General features: G+C 38.9%; 1 protein-coding gene across 1 annotated transcript in view; it reads right to left on the reverse strand.

Moving 5' to 3' along the window:
- Positions 1 to 12,208, reverse strand: part of ADCY7 (adenylate cyclase 7) — a 42,706-nt gene extending 30,498 nt beyond the window's left edge. Inside the window, exons 1-3 of the mRNA XM_086758198.1 lie at positions 12,063 to 12,208; positions 1,689 to 2,226; positions 301 to 501 (exon numbers count right to left, since the gene is read on the reverse strand). Of these exons, the coding sequence (XP_086614324.1) occupies positions 301 to 501; positions 1,689 to 1,859 (372 nt within the window). The 5' untranslated portion in view covers positions 1,860 to 2,226; positions 12,063 to 12,208. The remainder of the gene's footprint in view (positions 1 to 300; positions 502 to 1,688; positions 2,227 to 12,062) is intronic.
- Positions 12,209 to 13,071: the final 863 nt, after the last annotated feature.

A 13,071-nucleotide genomic window follows, 5' to 3' on the forward strand; every position in this document is an offset into this window, starting at 1 on the left:
GCAATTAAGATTTAGAAAAACCTTAACTAAAAATACAATTCAACTACAACTTAAAGATGCAATTCCCACACAGATTTATGCACTTATCCAATTCTCTCAGTTGAACTGTATTTTCACAATAATAATAAATACAAACTAAAATTTACTATAATAAACTATAAAGTCAGTTTAGGAAAGTGAATCTAAATCTCAAGAAAAAAATCATTATGCAGTTACAACATTCAGAATAAAGCACACACACACATTCATATACTGACTACCAGTTCTCTGTAAGTACCTGAATGAACCAGATATACATACCTGTTCCCACAGCTGATAATCATTTCCTTTTTCAAAAAGAGATACATATCCTACGATTAAGAAGCAAATCCAAATCGTAACTCCAAATAACGGTAGCCATCTCCGAAACAGGGATTCAATACATAAAAGTAAGTACATGACTGCAAATATGACAAGAGCAGCACATACTGCAATAATGAAGGCAAGATGATAATAGGCTTCCTGCAAAAGCAAAACAAAATGTTATTTTTGGTCTAAACATCCTCTTTCAAAAAAAAAAAAAAAAAAAGAAAAAGAAAAATACACCTATACTGTTGTGGAAACAGCTTAGATAGGAACTCAGGTTAGCACATTTTAAAGCTAAGTAGTCTAGCTGTGGCAGCATTAACAATTTCCGATACTCACACATACAGAGATAACAGAATAAAAACTATTATAGATACCCAGTCTATCCCAGTTCCACCATTATTTCCCAAATTAGTTGTTTCGGTTTTGACTTTTTTTTATCTTTTAAGCTAAGTTCTACCTGTCCTATATTGTACAACGCAGATGTACCCAAAGAAATGCATTTAAGGAGTGTAACAGTTATTTTCCTAAGCTGTACAGGAGATGGCTTGTAACATACAAATAGTGTTGCTGCTTTAAGACTTAAAGACACTTCATTGTGAAGCAGAGTATTTGGAAAGCAGTGTTAGAAGACAATGAAGGCTTAGAACAGCTTCCTTATTACCTTTCTACAAGATTATCTTTAAACCAACTCCTCCTAACTGGGCTGGTTTGAAGAACACCTAATTTCTTTACAGAAAATCCCATTATGCTACACAACAAAAATTTCTTTAAGCTGCAACTTTCCTATGCCTATAGGATCTCTGTTCTTTGCTAACTAACTACTGATTCAACAGATCACCTGTTGTACTGGGAGACTCCTGTTGTGCTTTTATTACCACAAAAAAAAAAGAAAAAGAAAAAGAATTGGAATGAATATCTACAAATCCTTTAAAAAAATCACCTCAGAAACACATAACCAATGAATCACTACATTATTTTACATTTCTTAGATTACTCTAAAAAGAAAATATGAGAAATACAGGACATTTTAACTTACATTCTTGTTCCTTCCTTGGCCCCTTTATTCCTTATTTACTATCATAGCTATCATTTAGCATAGATTATGATTTGTTCATTACATACAGGAAAGAAATAACAATGCTTACAGTAACTGTGCGTGTGCCTGGTAACACTGTCTCCTCAAACATGCACAGCATTACATACACCTGATTTCTTTCAACATTGCAACTTTTATACCATGTGGCTCAAAAAATTATTTAGCCAGAAATGTTTTGTGTGTTGTTATAGAGATTCCTCATCATCTTTGAAAACATCCAACACAAAGAAAAAAGTATACTCACATCAGTGACAAAAAAGATTATAATTAGAGTAGTCCAGAAGATGATTGCAATGAAGAGCAGCAGCAGCAGGAGCGGATGCTGCTGGCTTGTGTAGCGGTACTTCTCATAGAGCGGGTCTGATATCCTGCAGTCATCGTTTTCGTTGAAGAAGTATTTACCTTTAGCTGGCATTTTCTCCCAGGTTGGCTGCTACGTCTCTCAGTTCCCAGTGCACACAGTAAGACACAGCTGAAGCTACTGCTTCAAAGAGAAGTCTTGTCTTTTTGCTGCTGCCTCTGTGATCTTTAGGCACATCGAGTAACCCACGTTCTCCGATTTTACTTCTCATGAGTGTTAACTTCAGATTTCCAATGCAACCAAAAGCAAAAGAGTTAGCCTCCGCAAAACCACGGGCAACTCATCATCAGCTCTACACATGAATCCCTAGATCAACTTGTGTTTGTGCAGATGGGAGGTTTGGGCGTGTGGGTTTTTTTAATTATTTTGCAAGTCTGTAACTCCTTTCCATAGGCTTGAATCTCACTTCCTGGGATGAACTCTGCAGAGAGACAGCATTATTAAATTCATGTATTCAGTTAGCGTACACAGCGTTCCCCCAGGCGGAGTGAAAGTACATTCCTTAAACTTTCTATCTGTGTGCTCTAACCAGCAAGCAAAAGCTGCTCCTTGCTGGTGGGGTAAAAGTCCAAGAGCCCTGTGCATGGGCAACGCTGTCCAGTAGCCACAGGGCTCTGGCAGCGCTCGCCAATCGCTGCTCTGCGTACACCACTGCTCCTCTCCCTAGCAAATTAAACATCTTCATATGAAAAATGTACTAAGTTTATTTTGTTTTGAGCAAACGACAGTTTCCATTAGCATGTTCTGTAACTGAATATTAACAACTTTTTTTGAAGTGGTGTGTGCACACGTGTGTGTATATATATAAAATCTTTAATCACAACACACATTGTATTCTTTTGCAAAACATGCATCTTAATTTTTAAGAAATCGGGTTTTTTATTCCTTTCACACTTTAATTCAAAGGTATCAAAAATGAGAAAACAATATAGCTGTCCAAGCCAAAATTCATTAAACTTTTTTTTTTTTTTTAAAGATAGTTAACATCTAGTTCTATATATTTCATTCAGCTCTAATTAATAGTGTTTCCAAGGGAACAGATGTGTTCTGTTAACAATGAACATTAAGGAATGAACTGTATTATTAATTACTAATGACTAATGTTTTTCAAATAGATTCCATTAATACAGTTCACTCAATGCCAAGAGACGTAAAACAAAAAAAAAGCAAGGGGATGGGATAGAGGGAAGCATGAAAAACAGGATTTCAGAAGTAGTCTCATTAGAACACGATAACAGGACAACAGCTTCTTTGCCACTTGGCTGCCATCACCATGGTGCCCAAGGCCATTGCTCTGGAGAGAAAGAACCCACTAAAAGATTTGTAGAAAAGCCAAATCCTAGGCAGTTGCTCTAAACACGTGTTTAGGCTGCATTCACGCTACAGCCAGCAGTGGGGTGAATGAAGGAAAAAGTTTCATAAAACATACCGAGTGACTGACCTTACGTAAACAGAGCCAAACACCACATACTACCCAATTATTAATGGCCAAGTAAGCAAAAACAGATACAGCAATGCTAAGACGGGATTTTATTAAAAAGTTAACTTTTGCAGCAAAATGAGTAACTACAACCTCTTGCCCACACTTGGATTAATCACAAAAAGATAAGAGACCATACTGCATCACTTTCATTCAGTAAAACCCAGAATAAACACACATATGTATGAAAAATGGAAATAAAATTGAAGACATCTTTCAATACATCTTTCCTGTGTATAGTTAATGGTACACCTACTCTCTCATCTGTACTGGTTATCACAAAGCTTTTCTTCATAATAAAAGGCCTCCCATTTTCACCTGAAAAATTATTCTGGCCCTCATACCATCTACATGTATACAAAAACACTCTTGCAAAGGTGTGCGAATGCATTTTAAAATAAAGGAGATGTCAAGAAGCAATGGAAACATTCAAATCATGCCCTAACGCATTTCCCAAACCATAGAAGTGACTGCAGAATTACTTCACCTGAGTGTAGACCAGTCTTTTCTGAAGACAAAACTATCAGAAGGTGTGCACGGGGGGAAGCATTTTAATTGGAATTCATCTTTCAGCAACAAAGACAACACTCTATCGCCAGTGGGATGGTTACAACCGTGATCCATCAGAGAGGGAGACAACTCACTAGAAGAATTCCTTTACCACGAGGGCGGGAATGCAGGAACGCACTGCCAGATGCGATCCACTCTATACAGACGACAGGCTTCCTATCCAAGTTCCCTCTAAAATTGTATTTTCAGAAACAAAAAAAAAAAGTTCTGCAATATACTTGCAGAAATATGTTTTTGAGGGTAAATTCTATGGTAATAGGTATTTTGACAGGCAGCGTTATTTTTCCAGTTAGCAGAATCAAATCAATTTTCTAAAAATAAACATTAAGCAGTAATACATTCGCAATTATGAGAGACAAGTAATCCCATCTTTGGCTACTTAATATTGAAATCCAAGAAAAATTAATTCACTGCTTGCTTTCTGTAATTTATTCTTCTGACTATGCCAATGAAAAAACAATACCAGGGACAGTCTCAACTACACAGAACTGAACTGTGTGGCTACGGTTCAGCTACCTAATGTTCAAAAGATGAAAAAGATGTCAAATACCAGCTTGGAACTATCTCTGAATATTACTTAAGAGTTTTACAGGACACCAAGTTGAAGAGACATGTCTCTTCAATGGTTTAATCAATTTTAATTAAAAAAAAAAAAAAAAGATTGCTACCTTATCCATTTGATCTTCATAGATACACTTTACAAGTAATTATGAATGACATCTGGGTCACAGCATTTTCTTCTCAAAACTCTATTAGGCAAAGAAACTCTCAAACAGTACTTTATTGATTTTCCAAGAATATATAATACACTGCATAAATGCTACTTTGAAATGAATAATTCAGCTCTGTTTCTTGGAGATTTGCTCTTCTGACACCACAAGAGAGGTGTCACGCTGAGACAGCAACAGGCCACAAAGACCAAACAGCACTCCCAGAAGCAGCAGTAGCAAACACACCGAGCCAAATGGCGACTGGATCTGGGGTGCTGCCATAAAACCATGGCGCTCTGATCGTCACTTGAACCGAGAAAAAGCCTCATTTCTTTAGAAGCTTTCACTATGTTCTGAAGAATTAGAAAGGAGAAGGAACAATCTGTCAATCAGATTAGTATATACAAGAAACAAAGCCCAGCAGCATGGGTTGGAAGTTGCACTGAGAACCCACAGGAACGTCTCCCAAACACGCAAATATGATTTAGTCAGATCTGGGTGAGCTCCACAGCCATCTGCATGCCAATTAGCATGAACAACATTTGGTCAGATAAAGAAATTTGCCCAATGAATATGTAAGAACAAACACTGGACATGTGATAGGCATTAAAAAATTGGACAGTAGCATTCCTTCCAGAACATGAATCAGAACAGCAACAGCCTTCCAAATCTCCTCTGTTTCAAGCCACCAGGAACAAGGCGGTGTTCAGATTCAGCAACAGAAACTCATCTAGGTAGGAACTGGGCAAGGCCTGGCACACACGCACAGCCACCCTTCACTTGCAAGCAAAAAAGACAACATTTCTATCTTCCACAAATCTGGGTATTTCTCACTGCTCTCTGCTTTCCTTCCCAGAGATGGGAATGTTCAACCATTGCTAAACTCTCCAGTCTCCGACTAATGAAGCCATAGGATTTTGTTACCAAAAACATGAAAGCAAATATTTCATTAGGCTACTAGGCTTGGACTGAAGCGCTTTTGTTCTCCCGGGCTAGTTAAAACTGTCCGCAGCGCTTTGTGTCAATACAGAACGTTTTCTTAAGAATTGGCCTGGGCTCAACATTTGCAGAACAGACATGACCGTCCCACAGAGCCTATAGAGATCACGTGTTCTAAAGCAACATGATATAATGAGCTACGCTAACAAGTCGTATTACAGAAGTCAGAGAAGCCTCTTTCTTTTGCAGTTTGCTCAAGATAAGTAGCTACCAAAAAAAAGCAAGTCTCTTAATGTGGAAAACTAATTGGGGAACACACATCACACAGACCAACCCTTTATGGAGGCAAAGCAGAAAGTTCAGAGCAGACATGGCAAATCAGCTGATGAGGTGAGAACACAATTCCTTTGGTCTCCAAAGCACCAAGGACTGCCCTCATTTCCCATCTCCAGCCTTGTCATAAACAATATGCAATGCATCACTAGGTAACAGCCTTCCTTGCACTGCAGGCACATTTTCAGAATATATTTTCATGATATGGCTAGTTACTAAAGAGAGCGTTCTTCCTCCCATTTTCTAAATGGGCTATTACTACTTTCCAAGGTGTATCAGCACTGTATTTTCCATTCTAATAGCCAACTGTCACCCAAATAATTTCGTTAGCACCTCAACTTTCATTCTCTGGTCAGGTGACCATCTGTAAAATAATGTAAATGTTTGCGAGATGGAGGTAATTTTTACCTCGCAGCGATTCATTCAGCCCTACCTGTGATACTCCAACCAGCACTGATGAGGCAAGCACTGAATAGCCAGGAAAAATCAATTCATTTTGTTTCAGGCACACTGCATTAGGACCTTTGTTGTTGTTTTCCTTTTTTTAAAGCACTACAAGTCACACATCAGCCCAAGGGTGTTGATGCATGAAGTAACTTCAGCACCTTCCTCCCCAGCAACTGTCTGCAAGGAGCAAGGCAAGGGCAGACAGAGGAGGAAGAAATGGGAGAACACTGAAGGCACTGAGAGAGCAGAGCAGAAGCCACTAATCACAGTCACTTCTCTCCTGAACTGTGGCACACAGGATTCTCCTCCCTGGCAGTACAAGGTGGAGCAACAGGAAGAATGATGTGCTACCCGATACAAAAATCAGACTGGTAACAGCAAAACAGTTCTTGCGATGGCAAGAACTTTATTCCGTGTACTTGCAGAGCACAAGCAGTTTTCAGGTGCTAGCTCGGTGGCAGGCTGGGGAGTGGGTCTGGTAAACCTGCACCCTCCTGCCCACTCTCACTCGCACAACAGGATGTGCAGACAGCCAGTGGTCACATCCTTTCTCCCTTCTCTTGGGAGAATTACCCAGAGCAGCTACTGAACAAACTAGTGCCCTTCCGAATGGGATCCAAGTATGCTGCAGTTCTGTTCTTCAATTCAAAACCACTGATGTATTCACAAACACATCCACAATAACCGCTTGGATCATTTTTAAAGTATTTTTTCACTTAGCTGCTCATTTGCCAGGGACTCGAGCCTTGCTCACCTAATGCTGTCTGTCCACTAAAAAAAGTCTCACCCAGGAAATATTAAACCAAACCCTAATAGCAAGAATCCAGTAAAGTGATATACAATGCTTTATTCCTCTCAATAACTGCTGCACAAAAGCAAACAGAACCAGTTTTTCCATCTTTAACTACTACAGCACCAAAGACAGAGGGTACAGTTTTGATTTCCATTCCATCTTCTGTTTCACACAAATGACAACAGTGTTTCTGAAATTACTTTAGCAATTTCCCTGACAAGAATGATTGCTGACCGTTATTACCCATTAGCAGATATTAAAAGGGAATCAGGAATCTGTAAACATCCAGTAGAATAATTGAAGGAGATCAGTAGATGAATTATGAATCTCAGGCAAAAGCAATCTCCAGTCTAGTGGACCCCACAACTGATTCAGGCTAGGAGATGAACATTAGCAATCCAAACGTACACTGCAGGAAATACCATTCACGTTAAAGACAGCACTTCCTCCTTTTAGACTTTGCTTTTGAATGCCTGCAGTCACCTTAATTTTTTCTTCTCATTCAAAAATACTAAATGGACAACAGATGCATTTTTAGTGATCTATCTGCTAGCAGTGTTAAGTATTACTTGCACAGGTAAGTTTCTTTACAAATGTAAATATTTATTTTTATATTTTGAAGGTTTTAATGTGAAATTTCACCTTCCTTAATTAAATTTAATTTCTGAAGAGCTCCTTCTGCAATACAGAAAAATCTTACTTATACTTACTTTCTATTTTCTTTAAAAAGTGAGCATACCCACTTCAACTCATCATCATTCAAAACTATATTTACATAAAAAAACCATATTGATATAAAAAGGTAGTCTGTCATTTGGAAAAAAAATCATGAGGCAGAAGAAATCCCATCACATGCCAGAATCAGGGTGAAATACAACACTACATCACCTGGGCTGTGCCCTTGAACAGAGAGCTATGGCAATGATAGCGCAAAGAAAGCGTTGGAACTGAACTTTTTTTATTCACATTCTTATTTCAGTAGATTGCTTCTTCTTGGGTCATTGGTTCCACAATAGCTTTTAAAATAGGAATAACAAATTGTGTAATTTGAAAACAGTTTTTGTGTCAGTAGTAGAAACGGAAGATGTGAAATAACAGAGGCTGCGGTTTCACAAACACCTGAGCCCAACAGCTGGCTCAGACCACCCAAAGGAGGAGGAGGCCTCACCCCCCCGGACCCCCATCCCGCACCAGCTGCGCGGCCTGCCTGCCCGGGCACCCAGCTCCTGCACCCGCCGGGCTCTCTTCGGAGCCTATCTATTCACCAAACACAACAAGATAAAGCTATTTTTGGCAGATCACTTCTCTGTCAGGGTGGTGGAGTGCAACAGCTAGCAGAAGTATAGACGAGCTCCAGAGCTGGCCTAGTGTTTGGAAAGCCAAGGCAAACCAAAAGTAGGAAAGCAAGGGCAGCAGTGAGTTGGTAAATTGGCGCATCACTTCTCACAGGTCCACCGCCTAAGAAAAGGAACACCAAGATAGCACTTCTAGAGTTTGGGGGTTTGTTTCTCATTTTTAAATATCACTATTATTACAGGATGTGCTTTGAGGAAAGAGATTACAGTCAGAGAAAGAAATCTCTACGCTACTGATCCAGGTAGGAAAGAAAAATGGTGACAGAAGATGGCTCAGGAAGCTGAAGCTTTCTAATTTAAGCCTGGCTCACAAGCTAAGTAAAAAACAAAGACAACTCCATATAACCAGATTGGTGCAACTGAATTACATAGGAGGGTTTACTGCTGTTCTAAAGTAGTTTATTGTGCAAACACATGATGGTTCAAGCAACAGATCTATTAAGCCTTATAATTAACTGCTGGATCTGGCTCAGCAGAGGCAGGGAAGTGGGGGAAGTGTCCTTTTATAATACTGCTTTTCATAAGCAGCAAACTCCAGGGTGTAAAAAGATATATCACACCAGAAGGGAACTGGAGCTGTGCTTTGCATCTTTCAAAGTCTAAGGTGCGTGATTATTTCATGATTCTCAGACTCCCTGTCACATCTTACAGATAGATTTTTCTGACTTCAGCTGCTTTAAAATTGAACTTACCACTACAAAAGTCAATATCACACTTCCACTAAGTTTTCAGTGACCTATTTAAAATTTATAGTTTTTCATTGTGTGATTTCAGTTTCGCTAAATCAAAAGCAGAATGCTCATACAGAAAAAAACCTGAAACACAGAATATTTAACTTGGAACACTATGGGGAAAAACAGAGTTTTCAACTGAAACAGGAACAGGAATGGAGTGTGTATCTGTGTAAGCCTCAATAATTTCTACTAAAATACCCCTTCTTTTTATAGAAGTTAAAATCCTTGATATTTTCAGAATTTTTTTTCAGGGAAAAAAAAATTAGACTAGGTAATACTCAGCCTATATTGAAATTAACAATAAGGAAAAAAAAAAATCACCTCAAGAAAGATATGTTTAAACTGTTGAGAGTTTTTTTCAGGCATCATCATTTAGGATACAGAATTATAAGCATATGGCAAACAGAAGTTCTCAGACTGGCAAACTTCCTAAGCTCAATACAATTACTTAATTACATCTAGAATGAAATCTCTCTCATTTGTATAGCAATATTTTAAATATGTCTCAACCTTTCTATCTCACTAAAGCAATCAAGAAGCACAGACTGCTGATGTGCCAGAGCCAGAGTACAAGGTTGTAACTTGACCCTTCTAACTATGGCTAGATATACTGACAGATGTTCAAAAACAAAAAAACCAAACCAAACAACCCCAATCACTATGAACAGGAATGTAATGAGCATCATACAGTACTCTTATTTTTTCCCTGTCTCACTTAGTTATTTAGAGGGAGTGTTACAGTTCAACATAGACATGCATCCTTCCCACCTCTAGGGTAAATAGTGTATTTGCCCAGAACAGGTGCAATCACAAGGGATAAGGGCCACGCTGTGGGCAGGAAGAAGATAAAACCTACCCTGAGCAAGATAAGAATTAGCTTTCTATTTAGGTTCAGTCCAACTAAACGCAGTAAAACAGAGAAGGAGGCTCAAAGATAAAACCTCTCTCTCCTACTTCCATACTCCTGAAGTTACTAGAAATACATACAAGCAGCTGAAATCCAATTCATGCACTGACGTCAACAACAACTTTGGTTTCTTTGGCTTCTCCCCCCGCCCCCCCATCTCTAATTTTTCAGATGAACTAGCAGTGACATGTACACTGAACATGTCTCACTGAATAGTAGGTAATGGGCTTTTAAGGCTGCTTGAAGTATAAATCAGCACTACATTCCCACTGTGCTGTTATCAGTACAGAGTTCTATTACAGAACTAAGTATTTTTTAAAGCTATTTTGCCAAACATCACAATCAAAATGCAAGAGTAAACCATAATGTAAGAACATCATCACTTGTGTCTGCTGCCAAAGGCCAAAGTGATTGTTTCTATCTGATTTTCTGCTTATTCAATACCATCATCTGTAACATTCTTCCGATTAGTATTCCTCTTGAAGCAATCAGACCCGCTGGCAATCTCATTTTCAAAATAAACCTCAGCCCAAGGCCAAGAGATGGACAACAGAAAGAACAGGATTGTGCATCAGTACTTGGAGCAGTGTACTGCAGGGTGATACTACAGTACAAATATTTTTGTTAAGGTATAGAACACCCTTTAAGTATAAGAAGGCAAAGCCTTCATACTATTTATGAAACAGGGGTGAAGGGAAGGAGACAGATTAAATCCAATCCCCACTCTACTTAACGACTAGTACTTGAAGAGTAAATCCTATCAAGTACATGTTTTAAATGCTATATAGAAATAAGATTTTTTTTACAGAGGAATTTTAATGTTCCCCAAACTTCTTCACATGTCAACCGTGCAACATTTGTTACACCACCACATCCGTACTTCACAGCCAAAAACCCTAAAACTAACACTTGCAATAAGGAAGTTCCCTCCCTTGGAGGTTAAGTATTAAAAACACCACCAAAGAGACGTATCTATGCTTCTAACAGAAGCACTATTTCTACAGTCATACCCTACCTCAGGACACAACAGCCGTCAAACATGCACAATTCTTTTTAAAAAGTTTTCCAAAAGGTAACATTGGGTTTAGGAAGATCCTTTGCAGACTCACTGAAATAAAACAATGAGATATTGGGATGCAAATCTTGTATTTTCAGTCACACTTGATAGCAACACACACTTCAAAATCGTTAGGAGTTGTATCTATATTTTTCACTGATCCAGATGATGTCCCACATGAGCCAAGCATTGATGAGTGCCTGGATAAGCTCTCTTGGAACACGGGAAGAGCCAAGCCATGTAGAAGAAGTGAGAGCTTTCCACAGACAGCCAGCACACCTCATGGGATATTTTTTTTTCCACGCTTAGTTTTGATTGTCTACTAAGATAATGGAACATCTGAACACAAATCTAATCACTACCATTCTTCTCGTTTCACCATCTTTCCAAAGCTTTGCTGGACAGCCACCCCTACTGTTCCCAACTCCAACAGGCTACTGGAAACCTGCACCATGTAAAGCACTGACTCAGCAAGAGGAACACGGGTATCTCACCTGGCAACAGCCAAAACTCAGCAGACACTTTCAAATTAAATTCTGCTTAAGCAGCTTTATTCTTTGCTGATACTAAGTCCAGTTAACTAGTACTAAACCAGAACTAGTTAATACCAAAACCTGAAATAATATGATAGTCACAGCAAAACTTCAGGATAGGCAAAAGTCACTTCTCTAAAAAGCTGTGCTGTTACTGCCTCAGAGCAACACGAAGTCCACAGCAGAACTTTCCAAAATAGCGAAGTACGCAGCCACTACCCTAGCGAAGGTTATCACGATCAGTATCTAACTGATCCCCAGTGCTGTGTGCAACCACTGAGACAGCACCTTTTACCTGGACTGCATGCTGAGCTGTGCATAACAGATTGCTCTGGGGTTTTATGGTCCTCAATCTTACTGAGACTACTGATAAAAAACACATGCTGCTTGTTTGCTTACCTTACAGGCCACAGGATTCATCAGCAATAGTCATATTTCCACACTCCATGATGGTCTGTTCCATCATTTTGAAATTCCTGCAGTAGAGTGAGTGCAGCCCACTCAGGTATGATCCTTGACACGAAATCTTTAGACGTATCACACACACCAACCTGCAACAAGACAGGGAATCTTCACTCCAAGAATTAACAATGTAAGCATTAACAACGCTTCTGTTTCTTCCCCGTGTAGTTCAAGGAAGAAAAAACTACTCAGTCTCTGTCTGCACATATTATGAACATTTTACCTAGACAATCAATAGAAGAAAAAGTACTTAATTATACTGTGGAAAGCTGCAGCATGAATGTAACTTGATTGAAATACTTAATGATAGATGGAAAGGTCTGAGAAGCCGGCTGAAGACTGATGAGAGGTATCATCTTTATGCTAACGGATCCCAATCCTTTTCAAACAAGGCCTGTCTGACAGCAAAGGATACTCTGCTAAAAACAGAGAAGAATCTTTTAACTAACTTTTACAACATGCCTGATAATGAAAGACCTAAGTTTTTCCGTAATTTTTTTAGAACAAGATCAGCAATTAAAAAAACAACTCAAGAAGAAAAACTTGAATAAAACAATATATAATTCAAAACAGCATAAAACATTGCTCGGGATTTTGGATCACAAATCAGTGAATACCACAATATGGCAGGAAAACTAGCTAAATAAATAAATAAATTCCCTCCCTGCACCTTGCAGCTCTGGATAAAGGCTTCCCTACTGCTCGTGTGGAAATGAAGATATTTTGCCCATTAGGTTTGCTTGTCTTGGAACATGAGAAGGGCAGAAAGGCATATTCCTAGGATGTTGTGAACAGAAAATTTTATCTCCAGGTAGGCAGGTGGTCAGAAGACATGGCCAGATTATCACCCTTGAATTTAGCACACCAGGTCTCTAGTAGGAGAATCCACATCATACATAACAGCTCTTGGCTTTATTTTCCTCTCTTTCTACTTTATTGTCTTCAC

The sequence above is a fragment of the Chlamydotis macqueenii genome, chromosome 13 (genome assembly GCF_036417535.1).
Source record: "Chlamydotis macqueenii isolate bChlMac1 chromosome 13, bChlMac1.mat, whole genome shotgun sequence".
Taxonomy (NCBI): Eukaryota; Metazoa; Chordata; class Aves; order Otidiformes; family Otididae; genus Chlamydotis; species Chlamydotis macqueenii.